Source organism: Pogoniulus pusillus, chromosome 42 (assembly GCF_015220805.1).
Source record: "Pogoniulus pusillus isolate bPogPus1 chromosome 42, bPogPus1.pri, whole genome shotgun sequence".
NCBI classification, from domain to species: domain Eukaryota; kingdom Metazoa; phylum Chordata; class Aves; order Piciformes; family Lybiidae; genus Pogoniulus; species Pogoniulus pusillus.
The window spans coordinates 940,842-955,911 of record NC_087305.1 but is presented as its reverse complement, the minus strand read 5'-3'; the positions used below and the strand labels follow the sequence as shown (position 1 = coordinate 955,911).

At 60.2% G+C, this 15,070-nt stretch overlaps 2 protein-coding genes across 3 annotated transcripts; one reads left to right on the top strand and one right to left on the bottom strand.

The window, feature by feature from the left end:
- Nucleotides 1-156: 156 nt before the first annotated feature.
- LSM1 (LSM1 homolog, mRNA degradation associated) lies at nucleotides 157-2,228 on the bottom strand. The gene is made up of 4 exons (XM_064175546.1): nucleotides 2,094-2,228; nucleotides 1,631-1,699; nucleotides 1,164-1,279; nucleotides 157-654 (listed from the first exon to the last, which is right to left on the bottom strand). Exons 1-4 carry the CDS (start codon nucleotides 2,137-2,139, stop codon nucleotides 484-486), a joined length of 402 nt encoding a protein of 133 aa, XP_064031616.1. The 5' UTR covers nucleotides 2,140-2,228; the 3' UTR covers nucleotides 157-483.
- A 199-nt stretch (nucleotides 2,229-2,427) lies between these two features.
- Nucleotides 2,428-8,454, top strand: BAG4 (BAG cochaperone 4). Of its 2 annotated transcripts, none has more exons than XM_064175539.1 (4): nucleotides 2,428-2,518; nucleotides 4,910-5,170; nucleotides 5,579-5,821; nucleotides 7,056-8,454. In XM_064175539.1, the coding sequence occupies exons 1-4, from the start codon at nucleotides 2,444-2,446 to the stop codon at nucleotides 7,542-7,544; spliced, it is 1,068 nt and encodes a 355-aa protein (XP_064031609.1). In that variant the 5' UTR covers nucleotides 2,428-2,443; the 3' UTR covers nucleotides 7,545-8,454. The 2 variants fall into 2 exon arrangements, with proteins under 2 accessions (XP_064031609.1, XP_064031610.1); XM_064175540.1 differs by lacking the exon at nucleotides 2,428-2,518 and adding an exon at nucleotides 3,146-3,341.
- The last annotated feature ends 6,616 nt before the right edge of the window (nucleotides 8,455-15,070 follow it).

Below are 15,070 nucleotides of genomic sequence, written 5' to 3'. Positions count from 1 at the left end.
TCCCATTCCAGAGGAAGGACTCTCTTTTACCCCATGGCAGGACCAAGGGTCTCATTCCCTACTTCCCAGCACCCAGTGGGGACAGCTGTCACAAGGGTGGTCAGCCTGAGAGAGGACAACCTTCAGTTAGGTCCCGAGCACAGGGAAAAGCATGGCTGTGGAGATCAAGTATTTATTTACATGGCAAGGAAAACTCTCACCCAGAGTCACCTGAGGAGGAAAAAGCAAAGAACCCAAAGGAGCAGGAGATTTGCCTCCTGAACACAACTGCTGGCACTCCCTGGCGTGCCCGGCTGCCTCCACAGCCAGCCCAGAGCCCTCAGCCCTCCTCCTCCTCCAGCAGGAGGAACCGAAGGCATGGGATGTGAACAGTGATCCGTGCACAGAAAACACAACCTGAAAATCCAGCCCCTCCCCTAATTCCACGGGGGCACAGGGCACCCCTCACTGTGCCACAGAGGAAGGGTGTGAGTGGCAGCAGGCTCAGTACTCGTCCAGGGTGTCTGCCCGCGGCACTGAGAGGCCTCGCTCCTTCAGCGCCTGCATCTTCAGCTTCTCCGACTCCTGCTTGGCCTGCTGCTCCACCCGCTGCTCCTCCAGGATCTCCTCAATGGAGACCTGCTGCAGAGGGGTGTCGCTCTCCTTCTCCAGGTCCTGCAAGACAAACAGCCCCTGAGCACCTGCCGTGGCAGAGACCCAGCAGCTCTGCTCGCAGGATGCTCCAGGCACGGCTCTGCCCCATCGGGCAGCTCGCAGAGAGTGACTGGAGGTGGAATGGGCTGCCCGGGGAGGTGGAGTCGACGTCCCTGCCTGGATGGGGCTGGGGGACAGGTTGGACTGGATGAGCTCGGAGGTCTCTTCCAACCTGTTTGATTCTGTGTCTCTCTGGAGAGATGCAAGAGCTGCCCGGGTGAGATCAGTGTGATCTGCTGTAGTGGCCCTGCTCTGGCCGGGGGAGGTTGGACTGGAGGAGCTTTCAAGGTCCCTTCCAGCCCCTGACCTTCTGTGAGTCTTCACAGATGGATACCCAGCTCCAGGTGCCCCTCAGAAGTGCTGCTGGGAGTCATGTCACCACAGGCCCCACCAGCTCAGCCCCAGACCACGGCAGAGCAGCTGCAGGCAGAACGCGGGCAGGGGGCAGGCAGCAGGAGCTGCTCACTTACTATTTCCCCCAGCAGAACCACGTTCTCTCCTCTCACAACGAAGATGCCTCGAGGGATGTCCCCATACTTCTTGCCCACATGGATGCGCTCCACAGTCTGGTGCAACACCAAGTTTGCTGCAGCAGTCAGGAGAGAGAAATCAATCCCTGTTTTGCTGTGTTTCCTAGCTAGGACGAACAGAAAGCCCAGACCGGCAGTGGCATCTGTGCTGCCTTCACACCTCCTGGTGGGTCCCCAAACCCACCACTAAAGCCCCACCAAAGCCAAACTCCCTCTTTACCATTCGGCCACCCTTTGGGAATGGAGCTGCCGACGGGCACAGAAGCATCGCTCGGCTCATGTGAATGGGCACCACAGGGCTCTCCTCTTCCTTCTCCTCCCTTCCACCCACAGACGCATCCGGTACCGGAGTGCGTCCAAACCCAGCCTCAGCCTCCCTCATTCCCCCCCCCCCGGTGCAGCCATACCGAACTGGTCGATGCTGCGCAGGTACCCGATGAGCGTCCGGCCGTCCCGCAGCAGGACCAGGTGCTTCTCTGCGGCAGAGAGAGCAGATGCGAGGGGGTCAGCCACTGGCACGAGTGGGCACTAGCACCACCCCCCCGCACCCCGAACCTAGGTGGGGAAACCAAGGATGTGCGGTCAGCTGCGGCAGCACCGTGTAGGGGTGCGAGGACGGCACCTGAGCGGCCTCAGGCGGGCACCCACGAGGGGCAGCTCCTGTACGGAAAGAGAGGGGACTGCCCTCAGCGGGGAGCGACACCGGCGGGACACAGGTGGTACAGAAGCCGAGGAAGCAGCACCCGCGGGGAAGCAGGGATAAAGCAACATCCGCAGCGAACGGGGCGGGTGCAGACCTCACCGGAAAGCAGCACCCCCGGGGAACAGGAGGGAGCCGCCACCCCGTAACGCCCCAGGCGGGGCACTCACTGTCGATGTCCTGGATGAGGCTGGCTGTGCCAGGCATGTAGTTCATGGTGCCGCCGCGCCGCCCCCAGCGGAAGCGCCGCCATGCGCCGGTGCCGCCGGTGCCGCCGCCCCGGAACCGCCCCGCGGCCGCCAGGCGGGGCCCGCCCCGGCGCTGCCCCTTTAAGCCTCGCCGAGGAGGGGGGCGCGCGAGGTGGTCGCCAATTGGTCAAGGCCGGCGGGGTCCGTCCCGCTGATTGGGCGGAGCGGCAGGGTCCGTCCCGCTGATTGGGCGGAGCGGCGGGGTCCGTCCCGCTGATTGGGCGGAGTGGCGGGCGGCGCCCAGTGGCGGCGGGAAGGGGCGGGGCAGCGCCATGGAGCCCCGGGGCCGTGCCGCCGAGCCGGGCCCGCCGTGGCCTCCCGGCTCCTCCCGCCCGCCGGCGGCGCAGGTAACGGCGGGAGCGGCGGCGGCGAGCAGGCGGCGGGTGGGAGGAGGCTGCCCCGTTGCTGGGCCGCGGAGCTGAGTCGCCGGGGCTGGAGCTCACCTGCTGCCCGTCCTGGGGACTGCCGGGCCGGGGCCGGGGCCGGGGCCGGGATCGGAGTCGAGGCTTGTTCGCGGGCTGCCCGCCGGGGCCGTGCAGCGGAGGCAGGGTGGGCGCGCAGGGCTTCAGCCCTTCTCTCCGCAGTTCCCTGCGTTGCAGACGTGAGCGGCACGGTTTGGCCACCCGGGCAGGGCAGCGGCGGGGGAGGCAGGTGCTGGTTACGCCAAAGTACACCGAGCCCGGTTGCAGGGACACGGCGCTGAGTCGGGGCGCGCTGGTCTTTGGTCTCCCCGCTTGGCTCCTAAAGTCCGGTTTGTCGGTGTACCCGGTTGCTCTGTCGGTGTACCCGGTGGCTTTGCTCTGTCGGTGTACCCGGTGGCTTTGCTCTGTCGGTGTACCCGGTGGCTTTGCTCTGTCGGTGTACCCGGTGGCTTGGCTCTGTCGGTGTACCCGGTGGCTTGGCTCTGTCGGTGTACCCGGTGGCTTTGCTCTGTCGGTGTACCCGGTGGCTTGGCTCTGTCGGTGTACCCGGTGGCTTGGCTCTGTCGGTGTACCCGGTGGCTTTGCTCTGTCGGTGTACCCGGTGGCTTTGCTCTGTCGGTGTACCCGGTTGGTTTATCGATCCGCTCGGAGGGGCTCCCCAAAGGGTGCACAATCTGCTCCGCTCCGCCCCGTCCCGCGGGCTCGGGCATGTTTAACGGAGTGAACCCACGTGAAGCCGTGACCGTGGGTAAGTTTTCCCTTCGCATGCAGTCCAAGGTGACATTTCTAGGGCAGGTGTTTTAACGAGGAGCTCAGCTGGGAGGTGCCACCGCCTCTGGCTGCTTCGCTGCTGGGGTGCCCGCGGAGGGCCGGGTATCGCTGCTGTCCCGGTGCTGGTGTCCCGGTGCTGGTGTCCCGGTGCTGGTGTCCCGGTGCTGGCGGCCCGGTGCTGGTGTCCCGGTGCTGGTGGCCCAGCCCTTCACCCCCCGGGGAGCTGCAGCTTCCTTGGCGTCAGGGTGGGGCTGCCGATCCCTGCCATGTGTCCCCCTTCCAAGGCGCGGCTGAAGGTGCCAGGCGAGCTGCGGCGTTTGTAGGCACAGTCACCAGCGGGCAGGAGCTGGCAGCAGCAGGACAGAGCAAGGAAAAAGACATCGCTGGTGCCTCTCTGCCCCGCTCCTGCGACTTGTTCCTCCTGGGTCCCTCACTTGTGGGGTCTGTTGCAGGAACAGCGTTTCTTTAGGGGCCGCTGTGTCCCTATGTCAGGAGAAAGGCTTTGCCCTTTCCAAAGAGCTCTTCTGCTGTCCAGACGTGGCTGGTGTGTTCTAATCCCATGGGATGTGGGGGTCTGGTCCAGCTCTTTCATCAGCCCCAGCGTGCAGGGGGTACAATCAGCCCCAGCGTGCAGGGGGTACAATCTCCCCTCCGTGGAACACCTTGTGACTAAAATCTGCTCTGCCCAAAGTCCTGTGAGCTCCTGAGATCCTGGCACTGAGCTGTGTCCTCCAGGGTTATGTCTGGGAGCTCAGGCTCAATATCCACTGAGCACTTGGATGTAAAGGGTAGAGCCCTGCAGGAGCTGTGGATGGGTCACACACAGCATTCCCTAAGCTCCATGTAAAGGGTAGAGCCCTGCAGGAGCTGTGGATGGGTCACACACAGCATTCCCTAAGCTCCATGTAAAGGGTAGAGCCCTGCAGGAGCTGTGGATGGGTCACACACAGCATTCCCTAAGCTCCATGTAAAGGGTAGAGCCCTGCAGGAGCTGCGGATGGGTCACACACAGCATTCCCTAAGCTCCATGTAAAGGGTAGAGCCCTGCAGGAGCTGCGGATGGGTCACACACAGCATTCCCTAAGCTCCCAGGGCCACAGCAGAGCTGAGCACTCAGCTCCATGGGCTCCAGAACTGGGGGGTTTTGCCCACTCACATCGTTGCTGTTTGCAGGCTGAAAGGAACCTTCCTGAAGTGTTTTACACCAACGTGGTTGAACCCCCCCTGGTAGCTGCTCGTGGTGAGGAGCTGGGCTCATGGTTCTGAGCCAAGCAGGGCTCAGTGTATCCCATCTCTTCCTGCTGCCCAGACAAATCTACACCCCCTGTAATGCCCCGGGGTGGTGGGACCAAGGTGGGCAGGTGCTGATGGCCAGAGGCTGACTGAGGGCCACATTAGAGCAGGGAAGGCTGACAGTGGGACAGATCAACCTAGGGGTGGAGGAAGGTCCAGGCCCCTTTGCCTGGCTGCTGCTGGGCCCCACGGGAGCCCCTCGGCGCCGTGTCCGTGTCCCATCCCCTGTCCTCTGCTCTCCCTCCTGCCCAGGTGATGGATTCTCCCTATGCAAACGGAGCCTACACCCCCCCGTACCCGCCAGCTCCCGGTGCTGCCCCGCACTATGCCAGCCTGCCGCAGACACGGGGGTACTACTGCTCGGGGCCCCCCCAGGCCCCCTACCCCACGGAGCCCACGGGCATCTACCGGCCCCCGTCGCCTGCTCCCCCCTGGAGCTATGCCCCACCGGACTGCCCCACCGAAGGCTCCTCTCTCCGCAGGCAGCAGGTTCCTGCCTACTCCCCACCTCAGGTGAGTGGTGCCTGAGCACCCACCAGAGCCATTCCCACTCCAGGTGTGGGTGCAGCTGCCAGGACCGGGACTGCTGGGGCACAGCAGGTTCTGTGGGGCTGCAGCAGAGGGCATGTCCCTGCTGCATTGAAGCACCTCCAGAGCTGCCTTCTGGCCCGGACCATGCCAGGAGTCTGGAATCCTGCAGTGCCTGCTCTGAGGCACCTGTGGGTCCTGATGGCTGTTGTGCCTCCAGCAGCTCAGCCCTGCCTGCTTTTGCTGTCGGGACAGGTGGTCCCCCTGCTCTGCAGAGATTCCAGCGTCTGGGAAGCAGGAACTGTCCCGATGCTGTGGCTGTTCCCAGGGCTGTCTGGAGGGAGGGGTGCTGGCAGTGACTCCAGGGGTAAAACTCTCCCTCTCTCCTTGCAGACCCCAGGAATGCCTGTCCCACAGTATCCATATGGAGAGGGCAATCCAGGGATCACAGCACAGGGGCCTCCACCACAGCCCAGACCCCCAGAGGACACGTGGGGCCCCCCCAGTGCCTACGGGGTGCAGCCACGTTACGGGTGGCACACGGCCCCGGTGCCTGGCAACTCCTTTGTCTCTGAGTCCCACCCTCCCTGGGCTGCCAGCGGAGCTCCTGCCCACCCTCCCGCCTGGGACCCAAAGGTAGGTGCCTGTGCTGCAGGCAGACCTCCACAGCTTCCCTCAAACCCCTCCTCTGTCTCCTGGGAATGGCCCTTTCACCAGGCAGAGTTAGCTCAGGTAGGATCCAAGCAGCAGATGTCCAGGTGAAGTCTCCTGCTTGCATACAGGGAGAGCAAAATCCAGGGCTGCAATCCCAGAGAGGTCCTGGAGACAGCAGATGTCCCAGGGCAGGTCTTGAGATGGGTCAGAACTTGTCTTGCCTGTCCAGCTCCTCTCAAGCAGTAGTCAGAAATGCTCCGGCACAAGGTGGGACTAAGCTGACCTGAGGATTCCTCTGCAAGTGCTGCTTTGGGGCACAGGGAGTGAGGCAAGAAAGAGGAGGAAGTGAGGCACTGGGTGGGGCCTGCTCGTCTGGGCTGTCTCTGGCTTTGGTCAGGAGTCAGTGGCTCTCCAGAGGTCCTGTGGCCCTCTCAGAGACTTTGGCAGAAAGCAGCCTATGTGGCAGGACACAGGGTGCCAGCCACGGGGACATGCTGTGTGATGAGCTCATGGTGGAAGTGCTGCCCAGATGCCTGGGATTGTCATACCTGACCCAGTCTGCCCTCTCCTCCCTGGCATGCTCACTGCAGAGCAAGCCAGAGGGTCACCTGCTGTCCAGCTCCCCCAGCCCTGCCCTCTGAGGGCAGGAGCAGATCAGACCCCATGGCTTTGAGGGAGATGCACTGAGACATTTCACAGCATGTCAGGGGTTGGTAGTGACCTCCAGAGCTCATCCAGTCCAACCCCCCCTGCCAGAGCAGAGCTATAGAATCTAGCTCAGGGCACACAGCAACACATCCAGACAGGCCTGGAAAGGCTCCAGGGAAGGAGACTCCACAACCTCTCTGGGCAGTCTGTGCCAGGGCTCTGGGACCCTTCCAGCCAAGAAGTTCCTCTTGTGCTGAGCTGCAACCTCCTGTGCTGCAGCTTCCATCCAGTGCTGCTTGTCCTGTCCCAGGGCACAGCTGAGCAGAGTTTGTGCCCCCCCTCCTGACCCCCAGCCCTCAGCTATTTATTAACATTGATTAGGTTCCCTCTCAGTCTTTTCTTCACCAGACCAAGCAGCCCCAGGGCCCTCAGCCTCTCTCTGCTCACAGGGCACTGCTCCAGCCCCTGCAGCATCTTCCTATCCCTGCCTTGGGCTCCCTCAGGGCTCTCTGTCCCTCCTGGGCTGGGGCAGCCTCCAGCTGAGTTCTTTTTCTGCTTCCAACTGCAGGATTACGACAAACCCTCGCAAGGCACAAACCAACAGAGCTACTACCCTGATGGCAGCCAGCAGCACCCTGGCACAGGTGGTGAGCACAGGCCAGGCAGCACCAAGCCCCTGCCCCCCAGGGCCAAGGTGCAGTACAGTGCTCAGCCCCACATGTACGACGCGGCCCCTCGGAAGCTTTCGGCTGGCAATAGAGAGGTTGGCTTCAAGCCTGCTGAGCAGCCTTCCCCCAGCTCTGCAGCCATCCAGCCAGAGATCCAGAGGATCCTCCACGTCCTGGGGGAGGCTGAACAGCTGGAGCAAGAGGTGGATGAGTTTGTAGGGAAAAAGACAGATAAATCCTACCGGCTTCTGGAGGAGATGTTGACCAAGCTGCTGCTGGAGCTGGATTCCATCGAGACTGGTGGCCAGGACAGTGTTAGGCAGGCCAGGAAAGAATCTGTCCACAGAATCCAGGCCATACTGGAAAAACTGGAAAGAAAGGGACTGTGAGAGCACATCAGCCACAGCACACAGCCTGCTGGTGAGGTTCCAAAGAGCTTCAGCTCCGCTCGGTCCCATCTCCTTCTGCCTGCGCACTGCTGACAGTGGAGTAGCAATAAGCCCTGGAGTTAAAACCACACAAAATGGAACAAAATCACCAAAAACAACCCCCCAGCCCCTGCCCATGAATCCAGCCCCCCACCCAGAATCAGCTTGGCAGTGGAGAAATTAAGGGAGGCCTGAAGCAGCAAAGTGAGTTGTTTCCACGCTTTGGAAAGCAGAAGCACCTGAGGTGCTCATGCTGCAGAGGTCTCCTTGGGGGTTCTGCATCCTCCTCCTCAGCAGGAAGAGAATCCCTCTACAAAGTTTCTTCCTCAACCCAGGCCCCAGGCTGTAAGGACCTTCTCCAGCCACAGCAGTTCTCTGAACAGCCCAAAGGCTCCTCAGATGTCACCACAGCACCACCACTCGCAGCCACTCACTAAGGCTGCCTCTGTGCTCAGCTTCAGCTTCCTCACCCTCTAAACCTGTGTTGTCCTGGGGTTGGGGCTGGTTTTAGTGCTGGGCCCATGCTGGCAGCCCATCAATGCAAGCAGGAGCTCCTCCTCTGTCACCAAGAGCCAGTTTGTGGGCACAGGAGCACAGCCTGGAAATCTGAGCTCTGCAGCTGGAAAGGGAGAGGCAGAGGAACCCAAAGCAGCTGCATGCTTGGAAGTGCTTCCCAGGGTCACTCGTGGGGTAAACCCCCACTTTTATTTGTGGTGTCCTCCCACACACTGCATGGCCACGCTGGTGGCACTGCAGAGGAGCAGCTCAACCTGCTGTTAACCTTCTGGTTAAGACATGTTTGGTTGAGTCATTGCTGTGTCTGAGGAGATAATAAACCCCCAGCGACTTTTAAGCATAATTTTGTAATTAAGATGTCTCAGAGCCTCTTTCCTTGACAGGTTGTGGGAAGGTTGAGCAACTGAGACCTGCCTGCAACCAAACCACCAGCCAGGCTGCCTCTGGGGCAGAGCTTGGAGTTAAAGAGTCATGGGTTGGAAGAGGCCATGGAGACCCTTGAGTCCAGCCACTCGCCCAGAGCTCCCAGTCCCACTGCTGCTGAGCTACTGAGCCATGTCCATCAGCACCACAGCCATGTGCTGCTGAGCACCTCCAGCCGTGGGCACTCACCACTGCCCTGGGCAGCTTGTTCCAATCCCTGACACTCTTGCAGCAAATGGATTTGTCCTCATCTCCAACCTCACCCTCCCCTGGCACAATTCCAGGCCATTTCCTCTCCTATCACCTGATCCTAGAGAGCAGAGCCCAACCCCCACCTGGCTCCAGCCTCCTCTCAGAGAGCTGTAGAGAGCAATGAGGTCTCTCAGCCTCCTCCAGGCTGAACTCCCCCAGCTCCCTCAGCTGCTCCCAGCCCTGTTCTCCAGACTCTTCACCAGCTTCGTTGCCCTTCTCTGGGCATGCTCCAGCTCCTCAATATCTTCCTAGAAGTGAGGGACCCCAAACTGAACCCAGTCCTCAAGGTGTGGCCTGCCCAGTGCCCAGCACAGGGAGACACTCACTGCCCTACTCCTGCTGCCCTGAGCCTTCTCTTCTCCAGACTGACCACCCCCAGATCCTTCAGTGACCTCCAGGGGTGCCTGACTGAAGGATGTTTTGATCCAGTGGCCTCCTGAGTGGTGCAGATGCTCCAGGAGCCTTCAGCCATGGTTTTAGGGCTGGTGGCTGTGTTTTGGAAGGGGTCAGGCCTGACTCTGCTCTCTGGGGGCTGACTGCCAGCTGATGTCCTGAAGGCACCCAGCAGATCCCACATCATTCCCAGACGGAGCTGCCTGCACGGGACTGACCTTTGCAGCCAGTTGGATGTGTCCAGGGCCACGTGTGGTGGTCAGGCTGAACCAGGAGGCAGCTGAATGTCCTGGGACAGGGAACTGCTTTGCTTGCTCTTTTATTTCATCCTCTTGCCAGGCAGAGAGCAGCCAGGCTGAGCTATCCCTGCTTCAGGAAATCTGATGGGTGGTTTACTGAGAGCTAAAGCAGGTCACAGTGGACAGTCCCTGACACCACTCTGCACAGAGCAGTGACCCAGCCCCAGTCAGTGTCACCTTTCTTTCCCTGACAAAGGCAGCAGTGTCAGCAGCAGCTCCAGGAGTTCATTGTGCTTGGAGCTGTTTCTTGCTGAAAAACACCCCAGGTCACGGCAGGGGTAGTGCCCACACAGCACCCTCCTTCCTGCTGCCTCTTTGCACCCAGAGGAATGGAGAGCAGCAGCACTTTGGGGCTCTTTGGGCTCTCACGAGGAGAGGAGAAGCTCAGGAGGAGAGTGCTGGTGGTGCAGGAGGGGAGAGCAGCCCCTGCTGCAGGGCTGCTTGGTGCTCAGGGCATGGCTGAGCCCTGAGAGCAGCAGTACCTGGCTCGGAAGCTCGTTTCTGCTAGAGGCAGAGGCAGTTTGGTCCCTGTAACTCCTCCTTGGGAGTGCAGCCAGCTCTGACTCAAAGTGTGACCACCCCACCCCATTTTGGCTGTGGCACCAAGTCCAGGCTGTGGCCTGACTGTTTGTGCTCTCTAGGGAATTGCCAAAGAGCTGATTTCTTCTTTGCTCTGCTCCCACATTTGCTTTTGCATTTGGTTGGCACAGCTGTGGAAATGAGGCTCTGGGTTCCCTCTGTGCCAGAGCCTGAAAGTTGTTTGTTGCAAGAAATGGTGCAAGTCCTGCTTCAGCAGAGAAAGTGACATCATCCAGCTTGGTCAGCACTGGCCTCTGCAGCAGGGAGAGCTGCTAGGGCTGGGAGGGACAGCTCATGGGGCAGGCAGTCTCCCTTCACACCCCCCCTGACAGCAAGGTCTCCCCCTGCTCTGCCCAACCACCCCTCCTCATGGAGCCACACCAAAAATGAGCAAGCTGAGCCAGAGCCCTGCCAAGAATGGGCAGAACTGAGCTATGAACACACCAAAAATGAGCAGAAATGAGCCAGAGCCACACCAAGAATGGGCAGAACTGAGCTACAACCACACCAAAAATGAGTAGAGCTAAGACCACACTAAGAAGGGGCAGAACTGAGCTAGAAGCACACCAAGAAGAGGCAGAACTGAGCGAGAAGCACACCAAGAAGAGACAGAACTGAGCTAGAAGCACACCAAGAAGGGGCAGAACTGAGCTAGAAGCACACCAAGAAGGGGCAGATCTGAGCTAGAAGCACACCAAGAAGGGGCAGAACTGAGCTAGAAGCACACCAAGAAGGGGCAGATCTGAGCTAGAAGCACACCAAGAAGGGGCAGAACTGAGCTAGAAGCACACCAAGAAGGGGCAGAACTGAGCTAGAAGCACACCAAGAAGGGGCAGAACTGAGCTAGAAGCACACCAAGAAGGGCAGATCTGAGCTAGAAGCACACCAAGAAGGGGCAGAACTGAGCTAGAAGCACACCAAGAAGGGGCAGATCTGAGCTAGAAGCACACCAAGAAGGGGCAGATCTGAGCTAGAAGCACACCAAGAAGGGGCAGAACTGAGCTAGAAGCACACCAAGAAGGGGCAGAACTGAGCTAGAAGCACACCAAGAAGGGGCAGAACTGAGCTAGAAGCACACCAAGAAGGGCAGATCTGAGCTAGAAGCACACCAAGAAGGGGCAGATCTGAGCTAGAAGCACACCAAGAAGGGGCAGATCTGAGCTAGAAGCACACCAAGAAGGGGCAGAACTGAGCTAGAAGCACACCAAGAAGGGCAGAACTGAGCTTTAACTCGAGGCAGCCCCAAGAGCTGCCACAAGGCCACCAGCCCTGGGACAGGTCTCCCTCTCCACACCAAACAGCCTCCACAGCTCCTTCTGCTGCTGTCCCTCAGTCCCGTGGCAAAGGGGACACTGATGCCTCAGCCAAGCTGCCTTTGTGAGGCCGTGGCCCCAGCAGAAGTGCTGCAGCAAGTCCCTGCTGGCGGCAGGCAGCAGCTAAGCTGGGTCAGGCTGGAATCTGCAGAGCTGGCCCAGACTCTGCTTTTCTGTGTTTGCTTCAGTAGAAGAACCTCCCCAGGAACAAGGCAGCATTGTTCACAGCATCCTGTTCGCCCCAGTGCTCACTTCCCTGCGCTGCTGACTGCCAGGGGAAGGAGGGGAGCAGGTTCTAGCTGTGTGAGGAGGAGTGTGGAGCAATCCTACCCCTGGCCGACTCAGCAGCACTGCAATGCAGTCAGCCAGGAGAGGAGGGGACAAAAAAGCCACAACCCCAGCACTGTATCACCAGCAGCCTGTGACCTGGAACAAAGGTCTCCAGCTGTGGGGACGTGGTAAGGACACCTTTATCTGCTCCAAAGGGAACATGAGAGTGTAACTGCCTGGCACTCCAGCCAGACACAACCCAGGAGGAGGAGGAGGAGGAGGATGTGAGTTTCTTCCCTGGTGTTTAAGTGCTGAGCCCATCAAGGTGCTGCATTCCCCACGCAGCATCTCCTCTTCCAGAGGTGTAAGTGTGGGAAGGGCTTGGCAGAGGCTGCTGGAAACCTCCAGCACGTGGAGGGACATCACCGAGTGGGCTGGAATGGCAGTGCCACACGTGGGGCTGGCTGGCAGCACAGCTGAGGTCAGGTGTCTGTGTCCCTCAGTGTGATGGCAGGGTTGTGTCTGCTCCAAAGCTGGGAGCAGGGATCACAGATCACATATGTCAGGGGTTGGAAGGGACCCAAAGAGCTCCTCCAGCCCAACCCCCCTACCAGAGCAGCACCATCCTAGCTTAGGGCACACAGGAACACATCCAGACAGGCCTGGAAAGGCTCCAGGGAAGGAGACTCCACAACCTCTCTGGGCAGCCTGTGCCAGGCTCTGGGACTCTGCCAGTCAGGAACTGCATACTGAGGTGGAACCTCCTGTGCTGGGGTTTGTGTCCTCTGCCTCTTGGCCAGGGCAAACCTTCCACTGTACCCCACAGAGAGTCCTGCTGACGTAACCACAGCCATCCTCAGCACCTTCCCTCTCCTTCACAGCAGGACCAAAGTGGGTCAGGGCTTGGCTGGTGACCTGGAAGGAGAGAGATGCTGTGGCCCTGCCCTGGACGTGGGGGTGCAGCCATTTACTCCACAGGTACAAAACAGGGAAGGAGGTTTAGCACTTTTGGCCACTGCTGGTGGTCTTAGGTCAGCAGTTGGACTTGATGATCTCAAAAGCCTTTTCCAACCAAACCAATCTAATGGTTTCTGGGATCCAATCTCCCTGCCCTGTACACACCCTGCTGGAGAGGAGCACTGGGATGACAGTTCCAGCCGGCTGGTGGATCTCACAGCATCCACCCACACCATAGCCCCCCCAGATCAGGCAGCCTGACTCTGCTGACCATGAGGCTCCTCTCTGCAGAAACCAAACTCCTCTCCTGGGGTTGCCTCTTGCTTCACCTCAGGAAGGGAGTGTCTCAATCCCCACCGAGGTGAAAGGTGCTGGAGCAGGTCCAGAGGAGGGCAACAAAACTGGGGAAGGGCCTGGGGAATAAACCTGATGAGGAGAGACTGAGGGAGCTGGGGATGGGCAGTGTGAGGAAGAGGAGGCTGAGGGCAGAGCTCACTGCTGTCTGCAGCTGCCTGAAGGGACATTGTGCAGAGGCTGCTGCTGGGCTCTGCTCACAGGGAACTGCAGGCAGAAGAGGGGGGAATGGCCTCAGGCTGAGCCTGGGGAGGTTTAGATTGGACATTAGGGAAAAGGTTTTCCTGGAGAGAATGGTCAGGGACTGGAATGAGCTGCCCAGGGAGGTGCTGGAGTCACCTGGGAGTGTTTCAGGGTGGTTTGGATGTGGTGCTTGGGGATGTGGTTTAAAAGGTGAATCTGAAGGGGGCTGCAGGGAGGCTGGGGAGGGACTATTGACAAAGTCTGTCAGTGACAGGAGGAGGAGGAATGGGTTTGAAGTGGCAGAGGGGAGATTGAAACTGGAGGTTAGGAAGAAGCTCTTGGCAGTGAGGGTGGTGAGACCCTGACACAGGTTTCCCAGGGAGGTTGTGGAGCACAGAAGCACAGAATGGGATCAAAGATCACACTGGGTGCTTCTGTGCTCCACAGCCTCCCTGGAGAGGTGTTCAGGACCAGGTTGGATGAGGCCTTGAGTGAACTGTTCTAGTGAGAGCTGTCCCTGTCTATGGCAGGGGTTGGCACTGGCTGAGCTTTGAGCTCCCTTCCAGCCCAAACCGTTCTGTGACTCTATGACTCTGGCAGAGCAGGGCTGCAGGTTGGACTTGGTGACCCCGAGGGGGCTTTGCCACCCTGCACGTTGCTGCTGTTCTGTTTCTGTGAGAGGGGCACAGACAGACTGAAGAACAAACCCTGGGCCAGCATCTGCAACGCTCAAGCATCTGCCCGTGGTGCCCAGTGGGAGGCAGCCAGCACCACGCCGTGCCCCCTGCCCGCCCCCGCATCCGGCTCAGCGCCCTAATGAGCTGCCCCAGGGCAAAGCTCAGGCGAGAGAGGCCTCATTAGCGCTGGCATCACCCGTGCGGGCCTCTGCCAGCTGTGCCAGCTGCAACACCCTCCGCAGAGCTGCTGGCAGGGATTGCGAGTGGAGGCTTCCTACACAGGGAGCTTGCAGGCAGGGGGTGAAGGCAGGGTTGCAGGCAGCCGTCGCAGGCAGCAGTTACAGGCAGGGCTGCAGGCAAGGCCAGCAGTCATAAGCAGGGGTGCAAGCAAGGTCAGCAGTTACAGGCAGGGGCTGCAGGCAGGTCTGAAGGCAGCAGCTGCAAGGAGAGATTGCAGGCAGGTCTCCAAGCAGCAGTTACAGGCAAGGTCAACAGTCACAGACAGAGGTTGCAGGTAAGGCTGCAGGCAGCAGTCATAGGCAGCAGTTGCAGGCACAGTCAGCAGTCACAGGCAGCAGTCACAGGCAGGATCAGCAGTTACAGGCAGGGGTTGCAGGCAGCAGTCACAGGTAGGGGCAGCAGTTACGGGCAGCAGTTACAGGCAGCAGTCACAGGCAGCAGTCACAGGCAGCAGTCACAGGCAGGGTCAGCAGTTACAGGCAGCAGTCACAGGCAGGGTCAGCAGTTACAGGCAGGGCTGCAGGCAGCAGTCACAGGCAGCAGTCACAGGCAGAGTCAGCAGTTACAGGCAGCAGTGGCAGGCAGGGTCAGCAGTTACAGGCAGGGCTGCAGGCAGCAGTTGCAGGCAGCAGTCACAGATAGGGGCAGCAGTTACAGTCAGCAGTCGCAGGCAGGGTCAGCAGTCGCAGGTAGGGGCAGCAGTTACAGGCAGCAGCCGCAGGCAGCAGTTGCAGGCAGGGGCAGCAGTCGCAGGTAGGGGCAGCAGGTACAGGCAGCAGTCGCAGGCAGGGTCAGCAGTCGCAGGCAGGGTCAGCAGGTACAGGCAGCAGTCGCAGGCAGCAGTTGCAGGCAGGGGCAGCAGTCGCAGGTAGGGGCAGCAGTCGCAGGTAGGGGCAGCAGTTACAGGCAGGGTTGCAGGCAGCAGTCGCAGGCAGAGGCAGCAGTTACAGGCAGCAGTTGCAGGCAGGGGCAGCAGTCGCAGGCAGCAGCGGCAGGCAGGGGCAGCAGGTACAGGCAGCAGTTACAGGCAG